The sequence below is a fragment of the Podarcis melisellensis genome, assembly GCF_964234715.1.
Source record: "Podarcis melisellensis genome assembly, chromosome: 9".
NCBI classification, from domain to species: domain Eukaryota; kingdom Metazoa; phylum Chordata; class Lepidosauria; order Squamata; family Lacertidae; genus Podarcis; species Podarcis melisellensis.
This window is the reverse complement of record NC_138541.1, coordinates 3,993,518-4,014,335: the sequence shown is the minus strand read 5'-3', so window position 1 is coordinate 4,014,335 and position 20,818 is coordinate 3,993,518. Positions and strand designations below refer to the sequence as shown.

The 20,818-nt window shown below is 48.9% G+C and overlaps 2 protein-coding genes across 4 annotated transcripts in view; both read left to right on the top strand.

Annotated features, from left to right (window-relative positions):
- Positions 1 to 450: 450 nt before the first annotated feature.
- EGR4 (early growth response 4) lies at positions 451 to 13,761 on the top strand. 3 transcript variants are annotated; one of them, XM_081925108.1, is made up of 4 exons: positions 451 to 546; positions 9,187 to 9,496; positions 9,796 to 9,913; positions 11,570 to 13,761. In XM_081925108.1, the coding sequence occupies exon 4, from the start codon at positions 11,578 to 11,580 to the stop codon at positions 12,910 to 12,912; it is 1,335 nt and encodes a 444-aa protein (XP_081781234.1). In that variant the 5' UTR covers positions 451 to 546; positions 9,187 to 9,496; positions 9,796 to 9,913; positions 11,570 to 11,577; the 3' UTR covers positions 12,913 to 13,761. The 3 variants fall into 3 exon arrangements, with proteins under 3 accessions (XP_081781234.1, XP_081781235.1, XP_081781233.1); XM_081925109.1 differs by lacking the exon at positions 9,187 to 9,496; XM_081925107.1 differs by having other exon boundaries at positions 9,187 to 9,913.
- Positions 2,177 to 20,818, top strand: part of FBXO41 (F-box protein 41) — a 107,584-nt gene continuing 88,942 nt past the window's right edge. The window contains exon 1 of the mRNA XM_081924933.1: positions 2,177 to 2,437. The gene's annotated coding sequence lies outside the window, so the exon portion shown is untranslated. The remainder of the gene's footprint in view (positions 2,438 to 20,818) is intronic.

Genomic DNA, 20,818 nt, shown 5'->3' with positions numbered 1-20,818 from the left:
CTTTTAAAAAACAAATCCCTTTGGGGAACAGGGAGGGGAGAAGGTGAGGGGGAAAGTCAGAAATTCTTCTCTGGCTCAGGTTTCAACCTGAGGCAGAGCAGAATTCAAGTGCTTTACAAATCCTTCCCTCTTCGAACCCCAAATACTCCTGGAAACGTATCCACGGGACTCCAAGGCTTCCTGCGGCAAACTGCTTTGGATGTTCCCTACGCTGGTCTGAATCCGCAGCGGGAGACAACTGTTTACACAGAGGGTGTAAAGTGTCGAACAGCCAGAAGGGAGCCCTTGTCATGCATCTCTCTGTTTACTTCTGCCTTCTCGTTTGTTTCCCTCCTGAAAGTCACGATTGTGCCGGGGATGTGGAAAAGCTGTGACGGGACTTGTGCCAGGATGCTCCCGGCTGGCCACATGCCGGTTGCCGTAGGAACCTGCAAGATGCACATTCTAGAAGTTGTCCTGAAAGGAGAGGAGGAGTCGGTTGGACAGTTGTAGGAAAGGGGGCAAAGGGGCCCTCGGATCCGAACCACAAAGTCTCAGGATGTCCTGGTGAGTTGACGGCGGGCAGGGCAGTTCCGAAATGGGAGCTTCTTAGGGGGACCAGTTGCCAAATTTGCCGTCCTACGTATTGGGGACAGTGAAGTGGGCAGGGAGATAGAGGTCTCATTTCTGGGGCCAGAGACTCTAGTCTGCCAGCTGGTTTCCTTAACTAGAAGAATGAAAATCGGTCAGGGGACGTATAGGGCCCTGTGCCTGTTTTTGCATCACAGACTATGGAATTTGGCCTCTGGTGCAGCCTAAGTAAGCAGGAATTCCAAGAATCTGAGTCTTCGTTTTTAAAATGAAAGGGCTGTTTCTATCCCTCAGAGTTAAGCAAGGAGAACAATCAGAAGAATGTACGTCATGTTTTTGCTAAGTTGTGATAAATTGAGAGGGCGTTTTCTTAAACCGTGGCACCCAGATCTGGACACGGCACTCCAGGTATGGTCTAACCAAGGCAAAATGTTGTTGTTGTTGTTTAGTCGTGTCTGACTCTTCGTGACCCCCTGGACCAGAGCATGCCAGGCACTCCTGTCTTCCACTGCCTCCCGCAGTTTGGTCAGACTCATGTTGGTAGCTTCGAGAACACTGTCCCACCATCTCGTCCTCCGTCATCCCCTTCTCCTTGTGCCCTCTATCTTTCCCAACATCAGGGTCTTTTCCAGGGAGTCTCCTCTTCTCATGAGGTGGCCAAAGTCTTGGAGCCTCAGCTTCAGGATCTGTCCTGCCAGTGAGCACTCAGAGCATCCCTCAGTTTCTTTAAGTCATTTATAAAGACGTGGAACAACAATAGGCCCAGGATAGAACCCTGAAGAACCCCACTTGTCACTTTTTCCCAGGATGATGAGGAACCATTAATGAGCACTCTTTGGGTTCGGTCAGTCAACCAGCTACAAATCCACCTAACAGCTACCTCATCCATCCCACATTTTATCAGCTTCTCCACAAGAATATCACGTGGGACTTTATGAAAACCACTGTGAATTTGGCCACAGGATGCTTGACTAGATGCGTTGATGCTTCTGGGAGAGAGGATTCCAAGTCACCTAAGCCTTTTGTTTTATATTAAAAAATGGTCCTTCTTTTCCCCCAAATTTTTAAATTAATTTTCACAAAATTATAAACAAACAAGACAACAAACAAACAAACAAACAAACACAAATCATAATCTTATTAGAAAGTATGCTCAGTAACATTGTTAAGTGACTTCCTCGCTTCCCCTTGGTTGAATTTCCACGCATATCCATTTAACGGTTTTCCAGATCACAGTTCTTATAAAATTTACCTGTAGCTTTAACATCTTTCAGTCTTTACCTTTTGAAATTACACATATTGATCCATCACTTAACATATAAAATCCTAAGCCTATTCATCCACATGTCATATAAATATGCTGTGGTTGGTCCAAATGGCGTACAGCCCCCAGGCATCTCAGTCTGTTTTCAGCCTGCTCCCACCCACCTGCCTTACTGATGACCTGTCCAAGTGTAGCCTTATTAGACTTTACTGATTGGTGGGCTCTGCATTGCTCCCAGATGGGAGGAAGGAAGTCAAATGACACCGAGGGTTGGTTCAGAGAAAGAGTTCTTTATTTCTGCCCTCTGGAGCAGCAGAAAGGCACTTGCATGGTCAGTCCACAGCAAGTCCAAAGAAATGAGAAATTTCATGCAGTATATATATCCTCCAGGCACCCTCCCCCCCCTTCCCCAGGAATCCAGCCCCATCAGCTTGTACACACAGGTTGACATCACAGATGTTCCTGCTCCGGTACTCTTAACCATAAAAGGGTTTTCCTTCCTGTACTTCTGACCATAAAAGGGTATTCCTGTTCCTATACTCTTATCTTGGAGCAAGAGGTCACCAGCTCCAAGAACACACTCTGGCGCTGTTCCCAGACTAGGTCTGTGCATCAGAGTGTGGTAAGATAAGACCCAGACATGTCATCCCTACTCCACTGGAACAGCCAAGGTCGTCCATTGACGTGACTGATAAAGGAGAGAGCTTTGTTTGTACAGCTGTGTTCTTGTTATGCATTTGCTCAACAGCGCAAGTTAAGGCATTTTAGAAATGCTCTTTTGGAGAAAGAAGAAAAGCGGGGTTTGGGGTCCTGTTTCAAACTGACTGCACAGAAACCCATTCCTTCACAAGGAGTAGCACTGGCTGCCGCCACCTCCTCCTTAGCACCGGTGTTGTCATTGTAGGACTCAGCTGGGAAGAGCATTGGGGGAAACCCGAGTGTTGGTTCTGCCTGCCAATGGGCACCAGCCAGCCAGCCCTGTAAAATGGCAAGCCAGATCATTGGTCCAGCTAGCCCACTAGTATTGATTGTGCTGACTAGCAGACATTCTTCAAGGCTTCAGCTTCCTAAGATTATTTCCGTTGAGCATTACATGTTTTCTCACCATGGTTCTCCACCCTGGAGCTATGGGTCATCCCCTAACCTGGGGCCGGCAACCTTTTCTTTTTCTACTCTGGTGGGTGAGGAAGGAGGGCTGGGCCACCTTCTCTCTCTGGTTTCACCCACACGACACATTTAAAGCCGTCCTTCTATGTGGACCATAACTAAGGTCCTGTAATTTTGAAAAATACACCTAAGCAGAAATGAATATTATTATGCCTTGCAGAAGTCAACAAAGCTACACTAACAATGAAATCCACCATTGATTTTTCTCAGCTGATTCTTAAAAAAAAACCCCAACTTGAAAGGGGAACTCCTTCCTGGCAGGTATCTTGGCCAGGTGGGCAGACAGGTGGGCAAGTCAGCAGGTGCTCAGCTGACAACCTTCGGGAAGAGATGGGAACCCTTTTCAGAAATCCCTGGCACAGCAAGGTCTTGGATGCATTTTGCGGAGGGGCTTCCAAAAGAGCAGGTGGCCCTGGGTACCACCATCACAGCATCCTCATCCTCTCGAGGAAGCTCAGCATTGCTTGCTTCCTGGTTGCTTGGACCGGTGTGCAGCATCCCATAGATTGCTGAGTCCCCGCCTCCTTCATTTCCCTGAGTGGTGGGAGAGAGGAGGCTTTGCACATGAGAAACAACACCGGGGACCTTCAGTCTTTCTGCAAGCTGGGTAGACTAAACTCAAGTGGTGGGGAACCTCAGGACTAGCTGCTGAATGTGGCAGCCATATCTTGCCCACGGGTTAAACCAGGTGCGGGTAGCCAGTGCGTTTCAAACCCTCTGTAAGTCACGGACTTCTCCTGCATGCAAAGATAGGCACATGGGCTTCAGCACATGGATGTAGCCAGGATTTTTGTTGAGGGGGCAGGACCTGGTGGGAGGGGCAAGACTTTGGGGGGGGGGCAGAACCGACGTGATTGGTCAGTTAAGTAAATCCGGCAGGTTGAGCAGACGAGACCAGTACAGTCATACCTCGGGCTGAAGTAGCTTTAGGATAAGTATTTTCGGGTTGCACGCTGCGGCGACCTGGAAGTAACGGAGTGCGTTATTTCTGGGTTTCGCCACTCACGCATGCACAGATGGTCAAAATGACATCACATGCATGCGCAGAAGCGGCGAATCGCAACCCGCACATGCGCTGATGTGCGGATGCAGGTTGCGTTCGCTTCTGGATGCGAATGGGACTCCAGAACAGATCCCGTTCACATCCAGAGGTACCACTGTAGTGGGTTCAACAGTCAAGAAGGGGGTTTCTGCGCATGCTGTAGAGCAGGCATGTCCAAAGTCCATTTCGGGGGCCTAATCTGGCCCGCCGGTCGGTTTAATCCAGCTCATGTGGCAGTTTATTTTCTGTGGTAAAAATCCGGAAAAACAACAACTTCAATCCTAAATAGCAACCTTCGGGTAAAATCGTAAAAAAAGGCTCAACAACTTCAATCCTATTTAAAAAGTCAACAACTTTGGTTGGCCCTCACGGCCCTTCACTTCATCAAATCTGGCCCTCTTTGAAAAAGGTTTGGACACATAGAATCATAGAATCATAGAGTTGGAAGAGACCACAAGGGCCATCGAGTCCAACCCCCTGCCAAGCAGGAAACACCACCAGAGCACTCCTGACATATGGTTGTCAAGCCTCTGCTTAAAGACCTCCAAAGAAGGAGACTCCACCACACTCCTTGGCAGCAAATTCCACTGTCAAACAGCTCTTACTGTCAGGAAGTTCTTCCTAATGTTTAGGTGGAATCTTCTTTCTTGTAGTTTGGATCCATTGCTCCGTGTCCGCTTCTCTGGAGCAGCAGAAAACAACCTTTCTCCCTCCTGTGGCACTATTACTTCCCTTGATCTAGATGCTATACTCCTATTGATGCAGCCCAGAATTGCATTGGCTTTTTTAGCTGCCGCGTCACACTGTTGGCTCTGGTGTAGAGGAAAGTAAAGGGCAGATAGGAAACATAGACCCTGGGTAAGCACTCCTGGAACCTCACCCCACTGCGGCATGTCACAATATCACCTCTCGGTCTTCTCCCCACTTGGACTTGGCCTACCGTCACCCCCCCCCCCCCAGAGGCTGGCTCTCAGGGTGGAGGGAATTTGTGTCACTGGGAAGAGCATTCTGAGTGCAAGGCAGACAGAGTTTGTAAACTGAATTGTTCTTAAACCGGACTGTTCTTCAACTGAGGTGTATACGGCTGATGTCTGGAGGGACGCAGATCATCAGCACTTGACAGGATCCGGCTGTCTCAAGGCATCTTCAGCTGCGGTTACACAACGGAGCAGCCTTTAATGACTTTGGCAAAAGGCAGCTACCCTGTTATGGGAAGCTGTCAAGGCAGCTTTACATCTCCCCAGGCGCTCATTCACCTTATGCTATTTTTGCCCTGAGTGCGGCTCTCGTCGCTCCAGTGTCTTCTAGAAGCACAGAAGGTGTTGGTTTTATTCGCTTCCTGCTCTCCGCCCCCCTCCTTCCTCCTTTGCTTTTTCCCTGTTGCTTTTCTGCCTTAAGCTCAGCCTTCCACGCTTCCCTTTGCATCCTGCGCAGGCTGGTCCTGATGCCTTTTCCTGACGACCCAGATCAATAGTCAGATGATAAGCAACACCTTTCTTAACTGGGCTTTGTTCACCTGAGCAGAGAAGGTTTTCTGCCGGCCTTTTCTACAATTCAAAGTGAGATGAATAGCAACGGATGAGACCACATAATGCAGCTTGCATTCAAAGCGCATTCCCCAGCCACGGCTTCCCCCAAAGCATCCTGGGAACTGTAGTTCGTTAAGGGTGCAGAGAGTTGTTAGGAGACCCCTGTTCGCCTCAAGGAAATACAATTCCCAGAGCTGTTTAACAACGAGTCCCTCTTGTATCATTCTAGAATAGCTCAGCTGGTTAGAGTGTGGAGCTGAAGATGCCAAGGTTGCAGGTTCGTTCCCCGCGAGGGAGAGCTGCAAATTCCTGCATTAAAGAGGTTGGGCCCTTTCTTCTCAGGGCTCCTCCATCTTTCCCAACATCAGGGTCTTTTCCTGTTCTTTTCCTGTTCCTGTTTCCTTTACCGAAGTAACGTTCTCAAACCAAGACACTATTTCCTGTTTTGCGGAGTTTGTAAACCGAATCGTTCTTCAACTGGACTGTTCTTAAACCGAGGTACCACTGTATATATTTGCGAATAAACCATACGTCTGTTCAAGGGACATATATGCACTGCACAAACTTTGCTTGCTCTATGCATTGCACAATTGCCACAGACACACCTGTGATATTGCATGTACAAACATGAGAAGATAACTGCCTAATTCGCCTCTGCATCCAACAGATACAAATGTCTCTGTGCTGATTGTTTGCACAAACAGAACCTGTCTATCTTTTTCCTTCCATTTGTTGTTTAGTCGTTTAGTCGTGTCTGACTCTTCGTGACCCCCTGGACCAGAGCACGCCAGGTACTCCTGTCTTCCACTGCCTCCCGCGGTTTGGTCAAACTCATGCTGGTAGCTTCTTTAACGCTGTCCAACCATCTCACCCTCTGCCGTCCCCTTCTCCTTGTGCCCTCCATCTTTCCCAACATCAGGGTCTTTTCCAGGGAGTCTTCTCTTCTCATGAGGTGGCCAAAGTATTGGAGCCTCAGCTTCACAATCTGTCCTTCCAGTGAGCACTCAGGGCTGATTTCCTTCAGAATGGAGAGGTTTGATCTTCTTGCAGTCCATGGGACTCTCAAGAGTCTCCTCCAGCACCATAATTCAAAAGCATCCATTCTTTGGCGATCAGCCTTCTTGATGGTCCAGCTCTCACTTCCATACCTCACTACTGGGAAAACCATAGCTTTAACTATATGGACCTTTGTCAGCAAGGTGATATCTCTGCTTTTTAAGATGCTGCCTAGGTTTGCCATTGCTTTTCTCCCAAGAAACAGGCGTCTTTTAATTTCGTGACTGCTGTCACCATCTGCAGTGATCATGGAGCCCAAGAAAGTAAAATCTCTCACTGCCTCCATTTCTTCCCCTTCTGTTTGCCAGGAGGTGATGGGACCAGTGGCCATGATCTTCGTTTTTTTTGATGTTGAGCTTCAGACCATATTTTGCGCTCTTCTCTTTCACCCTCATTAAAAGGTTCTTTAATTCCTCCTCACTTTCTGCCATCAAGGTTGTGTCATCTGCATTTCCTTCCATAGGTAAGATAAATCCACACCAACAATAAAATTAAAGAGGCACATCCCTGCCTTGGTGAAATGCTGTGTGTGTGTAAAATATATACATGGCACACCATGTGTACACATGTTTATAAAGTGCACAAGTGTGTGTGTGTGTGTGTGTGTGTGTGTGTGTGTGTTTGTCTGCTCCTGTTTCCATACGGAAAGAGCCAAGAGTCTTGTGGCATCTTAAAGACTAGCCAATTTATTACAGCCGAAGATTTTGTGGACTGGAATGGTGACATATATTAATCATATGCATTCCTGTGTGTCTGGATAACATGTCTCTCTAATAGCATACATGCTCAGCTCTCTGAGCATAACACACATCACATGCAGGTGCAAGAAGTGTATGCAGGGAGAGCATATAATAATTCAACCGATAGCATAACAAGATGAGAAGAGCATGCTGGATCAGGCCAGTGGCCCACTTCTAGTCCAGCATCCTGTTCTCCCAGTGGCCAGCAAGGTGCCCTAATGGGAAATCTGCAGCTGGATTCGAACACAAGACTCTCCCCTCCTGTAGTTTCCAGCAACTGGCATTCAGAAGCATTGCTTCCTCCATAGCTTCATCCTTCATGGATTTGTCCCATCCTCTTTTGAAGCCATCCAGCTTGGTGGCCACCACTGCTTCCTGTGGCAGGCAGTTCCATAGTCGATATGTGTTGATATAATAAATAACACTGTGCCCATGGAAGATGTTAACTCCCTGTCTGTTTGGTGGGCATGCAAGTAAACACTACACGTAGTCTTCCCCCTACTCAAGTGGTTGCACCAATTCAATGAATAGAAGAATGCACTCTGCACATGTTCAGGTGCTTTTTAATCCTTGTCAGCAGAGGGAATCCTGGAACTGAAAGTATGTTGGGCTGGAATAAACCCTGACTCCACACATTTTCCCTAAAGCAAAGGCAGATTTATCATTAAGGAATGCTGTTAAATGACTCTGATTATGATCCTATCTTTCATCCATATTGTTGCCACCCTGAAGGCTCCGGGTTCAATCCCCAACGTCTCCTGGTACGCCTGGGAATCTGAAGCCTGGTTGTAGCCCTGGGAGTTGCTTTCAGCCGGCTGTATTGCCCTAGGTGGACCAGTGGCCTGGCTCTATATAAGACGACTTCCTGGGCTCCTGTGATTTCACCCCAGATCAGCTTAGTCTCCGGAATCTCCTCTCCTCCCCCTGCACATGTGGCATGGCTCACTTTCTTGAGCCACCTGCCACTGTTCACCTATTATTTTGCACCTGCTCTCTGCTTGGGGCTCCTGCCAGTAAGGATTGTACTAACAGAAGCACGGGAAGTTTGCAGAATTGACTGGGGTGATGGATGCTGCAGCCTTTGGGCAAAAGTTTGGAGCCGGTGGTCTTGCACCGTATGTAGTATGTGCCCAGATAGCGTATCGCTTCCCCTTCTCCCTTTTTTCTGGGGAGGGGTGGCAAGCAACCCCAGGAGGTTCAGATATCCAGGTCTGTCCACTGCTGAGCTTTCTCAGTGCAATGGATTATTACTAACAAAACATAGCAGTTAAGGAAGAATGCTTTGTTCCGGTGGAACGGAAGGCGGTGGGCTCTCGGTTGCTGGAGTTCTCAAAGAGAGAGTTTGGATGGCCACCTGCCAGGGATTTCTTTATCTGGGCTTCCTGCATGGCAGGGGGTTGGACTGGATGACCTTGGGGGTACCCCTTCCAACTCTAAAACTCTATAAATGAGGGGGTAACGTTCAGCTGACCCGCTCCCTCCCATTCATCCAAAAGTGGAGCTCTGCCAACACTGAGATCCTGGCCTTCTTTCACCTTGATCCTCCTGTGCCAGTGACCTAGAAATCTCCCCTCCTGGGGCACCCGACTAGGAGGAAGCCCGCTTCCATCTGGTCCCACTGCGCAACAGCGCCCCTTGGTGCCCGTGCCAAGGCATTGCCTGGCAGTAGCAGCCCAGAGAGGACGAGGCGTCGGGTGGTTCTGGTGATTAGGCACCCACCTCCAGGATTTTGCAGGATTTCTGGAGGCTTCCAACTTCCTGACGGCCAATTTTGTTTTATTTTCTCCCCCCTCTCCCTCCCTTTCCTTAACCATCTAGATATGAACTGTTGTTGTTCGAGAAGCAGAGAGCGGGGAGGGGAGAGCGCGCGGAGTGAGGTGGCGAGAGCCCGGCGCCAAAAAAGATGCTAAAACGTCACAGGGAGAGATTTCCTTATTGGGTCTCCCTCGCCTGCATCCTGAGTCCATATATGGGCATTTATGTCACAGCAGCCTCGCTCGGGGAACTCCAGAAATGGAAGAGCGGAAGATCAGAGGCAGATATATAAACCCAGGCTGCGTCTCCTCGGCTCTTTGCTTACAAACACCGAAGAGGGGAGAGAGAGACGCACCTGCCCAGCTCAGCCCAGGTGAGGCCTGGGATACAGATACAGCCCCCAGCTCCCTAGGAATTCAGAGCATCCTCCTCTCTCAGCTACAGAGGACCAGCATCCCTGCTTCTTTCCACCTGTCGGAGGATCCCTTTACTCACCCCACCTGGAGCTGAAGCGACCTCTGGCTTGGTGGGGGCTCTGAGCAGCCAGGGAGGGGGCTCTCTCCACCCTTCCACACCTCCTGCTTTCCTCTCATCCTTGCCCCCCCATTCCCTCCCCCCATCTCATTTTCTTCAATTTTGGACATGTTGAACACCATGGATTTCTCGCACCAGGACCCTCTGTATGACAAGTGTCAGCTGAAAGCAGGTGACGCTTCCGTCTCCGGCCAGGACCAGGAGTCCCAACTTTTGACGGAGCAGCCGAGAGAGGGAGCCTCTGATTTTCTCCCAGGTAAGCAAGAGAAGCCTTCTCCATCTCACCTTGGGAAGTCGGGCGGGGGGCGGGGCGGGGCGGTGGATGGACCTGCTCTGGATTTTTTAACCTGATTATTTCATGTGAAAGCAAGCCGGGGGGGGGGGCAGGTGACCGGCATCAGATTTGTGAGCGCACAGCGGCACGGGCAAATGCCCTTCTTTGAAATGATGGTGTTATAAATGGTTAGGGTAAATTTAAGAGTCCGTTAATTGTTTAAAACGATGTGCATGGGGGGTTAGTAGGGGAATGTGGTTTAGAAATAGGCTGTGATGGCATTCATTAGAATTGCGTGGCTAGAGGTGTGTGCGGGGGGGAGGTTAATACAAAAGAAACACAGAATAGAACCAGAGGGGCTCCCACGAGGCCATTCAATCCAACCCCTGCTTTGTGCCCACCAGATTCTATACGTGCTCAAAGCATTCTCGACAGGTGCTGGTTTAACCTTTTAACCCAAAACTTACAAAGGAGGTGGTTCTCCAAGTTCCCTGCTAGGCAGCTCATCCAATTGCAGAACAGCAGGACATTATTATTCCCATTTCACAGATAGGGAATGGTGGCACCCCAGTGCTCCAAATTTGGGTTCTTCCCATTTAGAATTTCCCCCTTTTTTTGCCAGTGCTCTGCACTGGATTGAAAATTGTGATTGGGTCCAAGAGGGGAAAGTCCTTATCTCCGTGGTAGACCCTCTACCTTTCATGCAGGTAACATGTCCAGGTAGGGCTGAGAAGGACACCTGCCTGAAGCTTTGCAGAGCTGCTGCCAGTCAGTGCAGACAGTTCTGAGCTACATGGACTGAAGCCCATCTTGTGTCTCTTCACTAGGGCAACCTACTTGCTGTCTCCCAGTCTAACCAATGGTTAATTGCTAAAAGGAAGGGTCAAGGCTGAATTGCAACTAGTGGAGGCCTTTACCCCCCAGATCCCAAGCCTGTGAGGCTTGGTTATAGCTGCTTAGACTCTGCACATGCTCAGGAACTCTTCCTTCTCCCTTTATTTCACGTGCTCTGGAGCCATTAAGACCTGGCCCATGGAGACCAACTCTGGGAACTAGCCCTGGGTCCATGAATCCTTGAGCCCGACTCACCTCCTAGAAGTGTTGTGATGGTCAAATGAGTCAGGTGTGCGTGGGCATCGTAACCCACCTCAAACTGCTGGATTAGGCTGCAAATCCACCTTGAACAAGCGAGTGCCTCATTGCAGGCACCCCACAGGACGACATGCCTCACCCCTATTGCATCTGGGGCACGAAACAGGGCCATGGGGAGCTACATTCTACCAGCTCAGGCTATTGGTTCATCTAGGTCAGGTCTGTGTCCTTGATTTGGTGCCTGATCTTCAATGTCACAGTCAGGGAATGGGCTCATCCCATCACCTGCCACCCAATGGCCACCTGTTTAGCTGCATTGCAAGGGGTTAGACCAGATGACCCCTGGGAAACCTTCCAACAGTTCCATGATGCCAGGACTCTTTTGGCTGAAGGATTAAAGCCGGGGCCATCTGCTTGCAAAGCTATGTGTGCCACCATCCTAAGGAGCCATCGCACCTTCCCAGAAACCTCTGTTGCCTTTTCTTGTGGAGCTCTGGTGTTCTATGATTCTATGTGTAACGAAACCCCCATGTTTCTGTTTTCCAGGTGACTTTATGGGAGCCACAATGAATCCTGAAACCACAGATTACTACTTCGTCTCCGGACAGCCCTCCCCACCGGTCAGCTATACGGGCAGCTTTTTCATCAAGACAGAGCAATGCCAAGACCAGGAGTCCCTCTTCAACCTGATGTCAGGCATCCTTGGTCTTTCTCCCTTCTCGTCTTCAGAGGCCCACCAGAGGCAGCCAGACGCCGCCTACAGTGTCCCAGAGGCCATTCAGAACCATTTGGACCTCTATTCCACCTGCCAGCCCGAGCTGAACATTTCCGTGCGGCCATCATTAGCCGAGCAAAGCTATTCCACGTTCTCCAGCCCTGACACCATCCAGCAAGCCCAACCTTCCTCCGACGTGGGAGTCTCTTCCCAATGCCTCTTTAGCGAAAAACTGTTGGACAGCAAACAGGACATCAAGCTGTCCGCCATCTCCCCGTCCCTGGAGAAGTTCAAATCTCCTTGTTCCCACTGGGACCCTCTCAGCCAATCTCAGAATTACCTACCAGCGGAATACACCGCTCCAGAGACATTCCGCCCCACAGAGGCCAGCCAGACAATGTTCCCTCAACTGGCATCAAAAACCGAGAATGTGCTGTCCGTCAGCTGCCAGTCGGAGCTCAACGGACTCCCCGAACAGTCGGGTTCCTTCGGACACAATCTGGACTTCACTTGCCTGCCAGAAAGGTTCTCCACCCTCACACAGATCCCCAGTGACTTTGTAGAGGCCAAGATCCCCAATTTACCACCCCAGCTCATCCAAGACTTTGAGTCTTCCTTGCCCCCTACTGAGGTCATGCCAAACCTGGCAAGCACCAATGACCAGAGACTACACACCAGCCACACCCCGCCTTCAACTCCCATGACGGACTTCCTGGCCCATTCCTCCGGCTCCCTGGTCAACCCTCTACCCCCCAGCCGGACCCCCGGAGCCGTCCCAGAGCCAAAGAAGAAGCCTCGCCGGGGGAAGTGCTCCTCCAAATGCTTCTGCCCCAAACCCCACGAGAAAGCCTTTGCCTGCCCGGTGGAGAACTGCATCCGTTGTTTTGCGCGGTCGGACGAACTCAACCGCCACCTGCGCATCCACACCGGCCACAAGCCCTTCCAGTGCCGCATCTGCCTGCGGAACTTCAGCCGCAGCGACCACCTGACCACGCACATCCGGACGCACACGGGGGAGAAGCCCTTCTCCTGCGATGACTGCGGGCGCCGGTTCGCCAGGAGCGACGAGAAGAAGAGGCACAGCAAAGTCCACTTGAAGCAGAAAGCCCGGGCGGAGGAGAAGCTCAAAGGCCTGGGCTTCTACTCTGTGGGACTTTCTTTCGGGATGCTGTGAAATCCCGGGGGTGTGGGTGCGAATCCTGTTGGGACTTTGCGGGGAGGTTTTTTCTTTCTGGAGAGGCCTCTGGGAAACTCAGGTTAAGGTTCCTTCATGCAGCAGAGAGTTGAAAGGAACGACAGACGTGGCTGGACACAAGCATTGTGGCTTGTCCTGTTGATTCATTTTTTGAAGGTGTCTGGGTGGAAGAACGTGAATGGAGGGGACCAAAAGGGTCTGGTGGGATGCGGGCAAGAATTCAAAGTCATTCCATGCTCATTTGCAGAGGAGTTCGGGTCCAAAGGCCAGCTTCTGAGTTGTCAGAGAAATCTGTATTTTAGCAGAGGTGAGCTTCTGATTTTCAGCACCACATGAGTAGCAGACAGCTCCCAGTGGCTGAGCCGGGCTGAGCAAGGAGCTGAATTTCCCAAACAGCATTCGTAAAATATATATATATATATATATTACAAGGGGGGAGAAACACCTATCTCTGTTTTACACAAGAACAAGACAACTTTACGGTTTTTAATGAACTGAACCGACTTTCATTACATAAGCACTTTAATGGGCCTTCCAGGGAGAGGGAGGGGGTAATTTTAAAAATACCTAAGAATAAAATTTCTCATGTTCAAACCGCAGGGCTGGGGAAGGAGACAAAGTTGTATACAATCAGCACAGTTCATTGCTTTGTTAATGATGCAAATTGTTGCTATGGAGTAGGCAAACTTTGCTTAATGAACATTTTGTATATAATTGTGACTGCAGGATTGGGTGGGCGGGGTGATTCTCATTTTTTATGTAAATCTCTCTCTTTGTAAAAACAGAATGTGCCAGGGTTATTACAAAGCTGTGTTTATTTTTACAATAAACAAAATTTGTTTTAATCTAAAAAAAAAAAAAGTTTTAAGATTTCTTCTATGTTGCTTTTCACCGCCACCTTTGACCCCAATCCAGATTCCCCCCCCCCCCCCGAGAAACCCAAACCCTTCAGTAGTGGGGATTGAGAGACAATTCCTAGTTCCCTGTTTTACCTGAAGGCAGGACAACGGGTGTTTCGGATGTAAGTGGGAAAGGGTCTCCTAGGCAGAGATGCTCATTTAGCAGCAAAGAGGATCCAGGAATCTGCTTTGTGGAGAGGAACAGAGACCCCCCCCCCCACAGCCAAAGATATCACCTCTCCAAATCTATCCAGATTCCTGCCCAAACCCCCTCTTGTCTGGGGCTGGGACTCAGACTCAGAACCAGAGGAGTCTCAGTCCGCGCCAGATCCTTTGCCTCAGGCATCATCTGAACCTAGTCTGGGGCCTGATCCTGAAGAGTCCCAGTCTGCACAGGTTCCCCTGCAACAAACACCAGCTGGGCCGAGTCAGGGGCTTGAGCCTGCCCTGGCTCCAGATGTGGGGATGACCTCGTTGCCTTCAGCTGGGTCATCACTTACAGCTGCTCCACTACCAGTTGGGTCAGGAGAGGCTGAGGCGGCCTCTGGGTCTAGTCACCCACCGACGTCTCCCGAGCTGCAGAGACAAAGGTCTGAGTGAAGGAGAGACCTGGGTACTCACAGGAGGAGTGCTTGCCTTCGGGCGAGACAGGGAGGTGAGTCACCAGGGGGTCAGGACCGGCCATTACCCTGACAAAGATAAAAGGCTGTCGGACCCTGCCCCAGGTTGTGGGAGCAACATTGCTGTTTGCTAGAACCTGCCTGTTACCCTGTGCCTAACCTTGCCTGGTTTCCTGCCTTGGCCCTGTCGGACTGACTCCTCATGGAGCCCTTGGATTCAGGACCAGACCTGGACCACGTTGCTCGGGTTAACCCCCGGGCCCAGCACATGGGTAATTCTCCTGTGCCCAATGTGATTTTTCCATCAAGGCTCTCCACGGCATGAGTTCCCAGCACTCTGCATCTCCAAAAGCTGTCTTGTCCTCTTTTAAAGCCATCCAGGTTAGCGACCATCACTGCCTCCTGTGGGAGGGAGTTCCACAGTTTAACTCTGTGCTGCGTGAAGAAGGACTTTCTTTTATCTGTCCTGAATCTCCCAACATTCAACTTCACTGGATATCCACAATGTCTAGTATTTTGAGATTCATTGCTCTGCACACTTTTGCCCCAGGCCCTGTCAATCACTGCAGTGTGGCCCCCTGGAGCTCTAGGCTTGTCAATGTTGTTGGGATGCGTCCAAGGGAACAAGGGCAATTGGCAGGCCCCAACTGGCTCCAGCCCCTGGCCGGCAGCCAGGCCATCTCCGGTCCTTGAATCAGCATGTAACTGCGACTCAAACCTCAGAAACCTTCAGAAGCTGAGCACGCAAGCCAGCAGAGAAAATAACTCTTCACAACAGAAGGGCAGGGAGAGAGGCTGTGTAAAGCATATTTACAGCAGTTTATTTAGCATACATCAGGACAAAGAAAACATGTCTGCTCTCCTTCATGTCCAAAGCAAGAAGCATAAGCAAAAGCAATACACAAGCAGAAGTTCCCAGCAAGCTGTGCTGGAATGTAAACAGGCATGTGACACACAACAGCCTGTTCCTCTTAAGGTGGAACGGAATATCTTAACAAATGTTTGGGATATTAGACTGTATGCAATACAGTGGTACCTTGGTACTCAAATGACTTGGCTCCCAAATAAATCGGCTCCCGAACGCCGCAAACCCAGAAGTAAGTGTTCTGGTTTGCGACCGTTTTTTGGAAGCCGAACATCCGACGCGGCTTCCGATTGGCTGCAGGAAGCTCCTGCAACCAATCAGAAGCTGTGCCTTGGTTCTTGAACCATTTCGGGAGTTGAACGGACTCCTGGAATGGATTAAGTTCGAGAACCAAGGTACCACTGTAACTCTGTTTACGTCAAGAAAGCTGACATAGGACCATGATAGCAAATCTTTCATTTCAACCGCATTGCCAATAACCAGAGATGAAGGCAGATGTGCTCCAGATTCTAGCGGGTAGAACAGCTTGATGGTCAGCCTGTTGAGGAATGAGGCAGGCTTCTGTAATCACTCTGAGCGTATTGTGAAGGACAGAGTGTGGTGTCCTGTAGGAGGAATAGACCGGAATTTTACTGGGAGGCAGAGCTTGAGCCAGAAGAAGTAGGAGCTGGAAAGGAATAGGCCAATTGGGACTCAAATCTAGTCTGGAGGGGAGAGATTCTTCCAAGGAAAATGAGAAACTCCCAGACCCAGTGAAGGGAGGGCTGTGGAGAGTCCTTTGGTCTATTACTTAAAGTACCTCAGGAGCAGGATTGTTAAATGGGGTGGGTGACTGAAAGAAAGTGAGAGTGAGAGCTGGACCATAAAGAAGGCTGATCGCCGAAGAACTGATGCTTTTGAATTATGGTGCTGGATGAGACTCTGGAGAGTCCCATGGACTGCAAGAAGATCCAACCTCTCCATTCTGAAGGAAATCAGCCCTGAGTGCTCACTGGAAGGACAGATCCTGAAGCTGAGGCTCCAAGACTTTGGCCACCTCATGAGAAGAGAAGACTCCCTGGGAAAGACCCTGATGTTGGGAAAGATGGAGGGCACAAGGAGAAGGGGACGACAGAGATGGCTGGATAGTGTTCTTGAAGCTACCAGCATGAGTTTGACCAAACTGCGGGAGGCAGTGGAAGACAGGAGTGCCTGTCTTTTATGGGGAGGGTGGAGGGGGGAAATGGGGGGGGGATTGATGATATGTTTTTTGAGAAAATGTTTTGTTGAAATTCCTAATAAAAAATATTATTTTTTATATAAAAAAAGAACCAAACACCTGTCACTCTGCCTCCCATTATGCTGTCAGCCTCCCCCTTCCTCGCCTTTTTGTTTGGATAACTGTGAGGAGCTGCTGTTGAAAAGACCAAACGACAGAGAGGTCAGGGCTCTCAAACTACTGCAACCTCCATGCACCGCACTTTGCCAGCACACAGTCCACAAGGCCACAGCTGTCATCAGTGCTGTATTTGAGCTACAGCTGCTCCCTGCAAGCAGGCAGGCCGAATTCAGCTAGGGAGGTGATGTGGTACAGCCTTCTCCTTGGGGGAGCCAAGTAAAATAGCTCCAGAAAAGTGGCCGAGCACCACCAGTGTCCTGTCTGCCCTGCTATGCTATGAAACTGCAGGTTTAAAATGATCTCCACAGACATAATATATTAATGGTGGACTGGGAAAGGCTTTGGAAGCATTTTGGAAGATAGATTTGAATTTGAAAGTACTGCATGCACTTTACTTTACTGAAAAAGAACTACATGGAAATGATGTATCGGTGGTACGTATTTGTTGTTGTTGTTGTTTAGTCATTTAGTCGTGTCCGACTCTTCGTGACCCCCTGGACCAGAGCACACCAGGCACTCCTGTCTTCCACTGCCTCCCGCAGTTTGGTCAAACTCATGCTGGTAGCTTTGAGAACGCTATCCAACCATCTCGTCCTCTGTCGTCCCCTTCTCCTTGTGCCCTCCATCTTTCCCAACATCAGGGTCATTTCCAGGGAGTCTTCTCTTCTCCTGAGGTGGCCAAAGTCTTGGAGCCTCAGCTTCAGGATCTGTCCTTCCAGTGAGCACTCAGGGCTGATTTCCTTCAGAATGGAGAGGTTGGATCTTCTTGCAGTCCATGGGACTCTCAAGAGTCTCCTCCAGCACCATAACTCAAAAGCATTGATTCTTCGGCGAATGGTCCTTCTTGATGGTCCAGCTCTCACTTCCATACATCACTACTGGGAAAACCATAGCTTTAACTATACGGACCTTTGTTGGCAAGGTGATGTCTCTGCTTTTTAAGGTACGTATTTAATCCCGGTTAAATTAGCATAACTATACAGAACAAGTTCTAACAAGCGTTGGAAATGTAGAGAAACAGAGGGTACGTTTTATCATATGTGGTGGGAATGTAGGAAGGTCAAAAACTATTGAGAAATGATTTATAATGAAATGAAAAAAATGTTTAGAGTAACCTTTGCTAAAGAAAACAAAAACCTAGAAGCCTTTTTTATTAGGTATTCTAGGAGCGGAGATTCCAAAAGAACAGAAAAAAATGTTTCTGTATGCTACAACGGCCACCCGGATACTGTTAGCCCAGGGGTGCCCAAACCTTTTTCAAAGAGGGCCAGATTTGATGAAGTGAACATGTGTGAGGGACAACTAAAGTTGTTGAGCCGGATTAGGCCCCCGAAACGGACTTTGGACATGCCTGTGTTAGCCCAAAGATGGAAAAAAGAAGCAGTCCCAACGGAAGAAGATTGACAATACAAGTTAATGACTATGCAGAAATGGCAAAACTAATTGGAAAGCTCAGAAATGAAGATGACAAGAAATTTTAAAAAGAATGGGAAATGTTTATTGTGTATTTACAAAAGTATTGTAAATAGGTTAATATATTGGCAGGACTTTAAGAACACTTGTAAATTTAGAAAGAATGTAAGAAATTCGAGGTAGAAAAATAATTTGGAGTAGAAATGATATGCAGTTGAAAAGGAAAGTAAGGAACCAGGGAAGGGGGGTGAGAGAAATCATGGGATTCAGAGAATCCTGGATTTGATATGGTTTGGGGTTTGTTTGTTTTTACAGTTTTTTTTGTTCGTTGTTGTGGTGTTCATTGTTATTTGTTTTTTATTTCTGTTACTTTTGTAGAAAAATTAATATTTTTTTTTTAAAAAATGCTATTCACCTACTTATTTGAAATCCTACCAACATACATTCCTGTTGGCAAATGAGCTAAAACCGCCTGCAGAAACCTTTGCTCTGAGCTCCCTTGCAGCTCAGGTTTTGCAATGTTTATCTGAAACGGATTTGCAAGGGAGCTAAGGTCTTGCAAGAAATCCTTGCCCGGATGTAACAGCTCAGATTTTGCATAGGTTTTGTTTTGTTTTGAATTGCAAGACAGATCCTTTGCAAAGCAAGGTAGTTTAACTGGGATAGCTCTCTACTTGGAAATCTGCCTTTAAAAAATGCCTCGCTTTGAAGAGGGAATTGCAGAGTTGGAAAAGGTTCAGAAAATGGCAACCAAAAACGATCAAAGAGTTGGAACAACTGGGACTTTGAAGTTTAGCGAAAGACCCCACAGCTAATTCTCCCCTGGCCTCCTCGCTGGCCCAAGTAGGACCAATTCAGCCAGCTAGCCCTGGGGATTATCTAATGCTTATTTCCCCTAAGTTGAGTTTTGATTTTTATTGTTATGTTTTTATACTTTATTTTATGCTGCTTTTATAATTAAGTGTTTTAAATTTGTTTTTGAACCGGGAAGGGCGGGGTATAAAAAAAAAAAATATTATTATCATTTATTTTATGAAATCAGGTTTTGCAACGACTGAAGATTTAGCGTCTTGCAGGCGTCGCTGGAGGGAAGGTTGCTGAGCGCTCACTTTGCAAGGCACTTGCAGACTTAGCTGCCGGCAAAGCCCGGATGTGAAAACACGATGCAGTTCAAGGAACATGCAGTGACTCAATAGCAGAACAACAATCTCAGTGCATTTCCCATTCTTTGCAAATGGGTTTGCGCTCGGCATTTATTTAAAGCTGCAGCCCGCGAGGTAATGGACGTGTGTGTGTTGGCATGTGTTGTCAAGAGAGACACGCGCTCTTTCCAAATTCTTTTAGTTTTCCCTCCGGGGCTTCAGAACAGAGTTGTTCCCATAACAACCAAACGCCGTTCGTATGGCGAACAAGGCCCAGGTTCCACATTGTTTCCTGCAGTTATATCACAATCCGGTTCTGATTCTCGCCTTGCTGCTCTGGAAGACAACAAGATAATAATAATAATAAAATAACAATAAAAGCATGATAAGAAACAAACCTGTTATGTACTGAGTCGAATAGGATTGTGATGGCCTGGGAATCCGATTCAGAGGCTGAACCGGAGGAATCCCAGCCTGCACAGGAGACCCCGCCTCCAGGGCCGGCTGAACTGGGGCAGGGCCTTGATTCTGAAGCGCCTGCACCTGTGCCGGATCCTCAGGAGCAGGCACCAGGTGATTCCACTCTTGCTCCAGAGGTGGTTGAGGACTCAGTGCCTACAGGTGAGTCTCCCCCTGGGCCCAGTAACCCTTCAGCCTCTCCTGAACTGCAGAGGCTCAGGGCAGAGAGGCGAAGGGAACTGGTTTCTCCCAGGAGGAGTGCTCGCCTTAAGGCCAGGAGAGGCAGGTCTCCTGGGGGCCGGGACCGCCCCTGGCCTCAGAGAAGATAAAGGCCAGTCAGCCCAGTCCCAGGTTGCGGGAGCAACGTCGTTGATGAGCTGTTTCGGCCAGCATCCAGTCCTGTTTCCCCCAGAGTTCCTGTCCTTGCCCGGCTTCCCGCTGTGGACCCCGCTTTGCCCGTGGAGGACTGTCTGCTGACCCTCAACTCAGGTCCTGGACCTCGCCCCACGGTAACCTCCCCCCTGGACCAGCACAAGGATCCAAACTGCAGCAGTCTGATTGGTCCTAGAACAATGCAGCAGTATGATTGGTCAGCAGGAGCCACCCAACCCAGCTCCAGATAGAATCCACAACCTGGTTGGCCTACAGGAGAATTCCGGAATTAGCCAATCACGTGCAGCCCATTGTGTAAATAATGTATATAAAGCAGATACTTTGAGGGGACTTTCATTCCCTCCTCACTACTATGAGCTGAATAAACAGCATGAAATTCACTCTCGACTCTAAGTATATTTCAAAACCAATAACCCCCAGTCCCTAGCCATTACATTTTTACTCCAGCTTTCCTCTAAGGAGCCCAAGGCAGCATAAATACTTCTCCTCCTCCCCATCTTATCCTCACAACAACTCTGTGAGGTCGGTTAGGCTGAAAGCGAGCGACTGGTCCACAGTCACCCAGTGAGCATTATGGATGAGAAGACGCCTGCTTCTTGGGACAAAAGGAATGACAAACCTAAACAGCATCTAAAAAAGCAGAGACATCACCTTGCCAACAAAGGTCCGTATAGTTAAAGCTATGGTTTTCCCAGTAGTGATGTATGGAAGTGAGA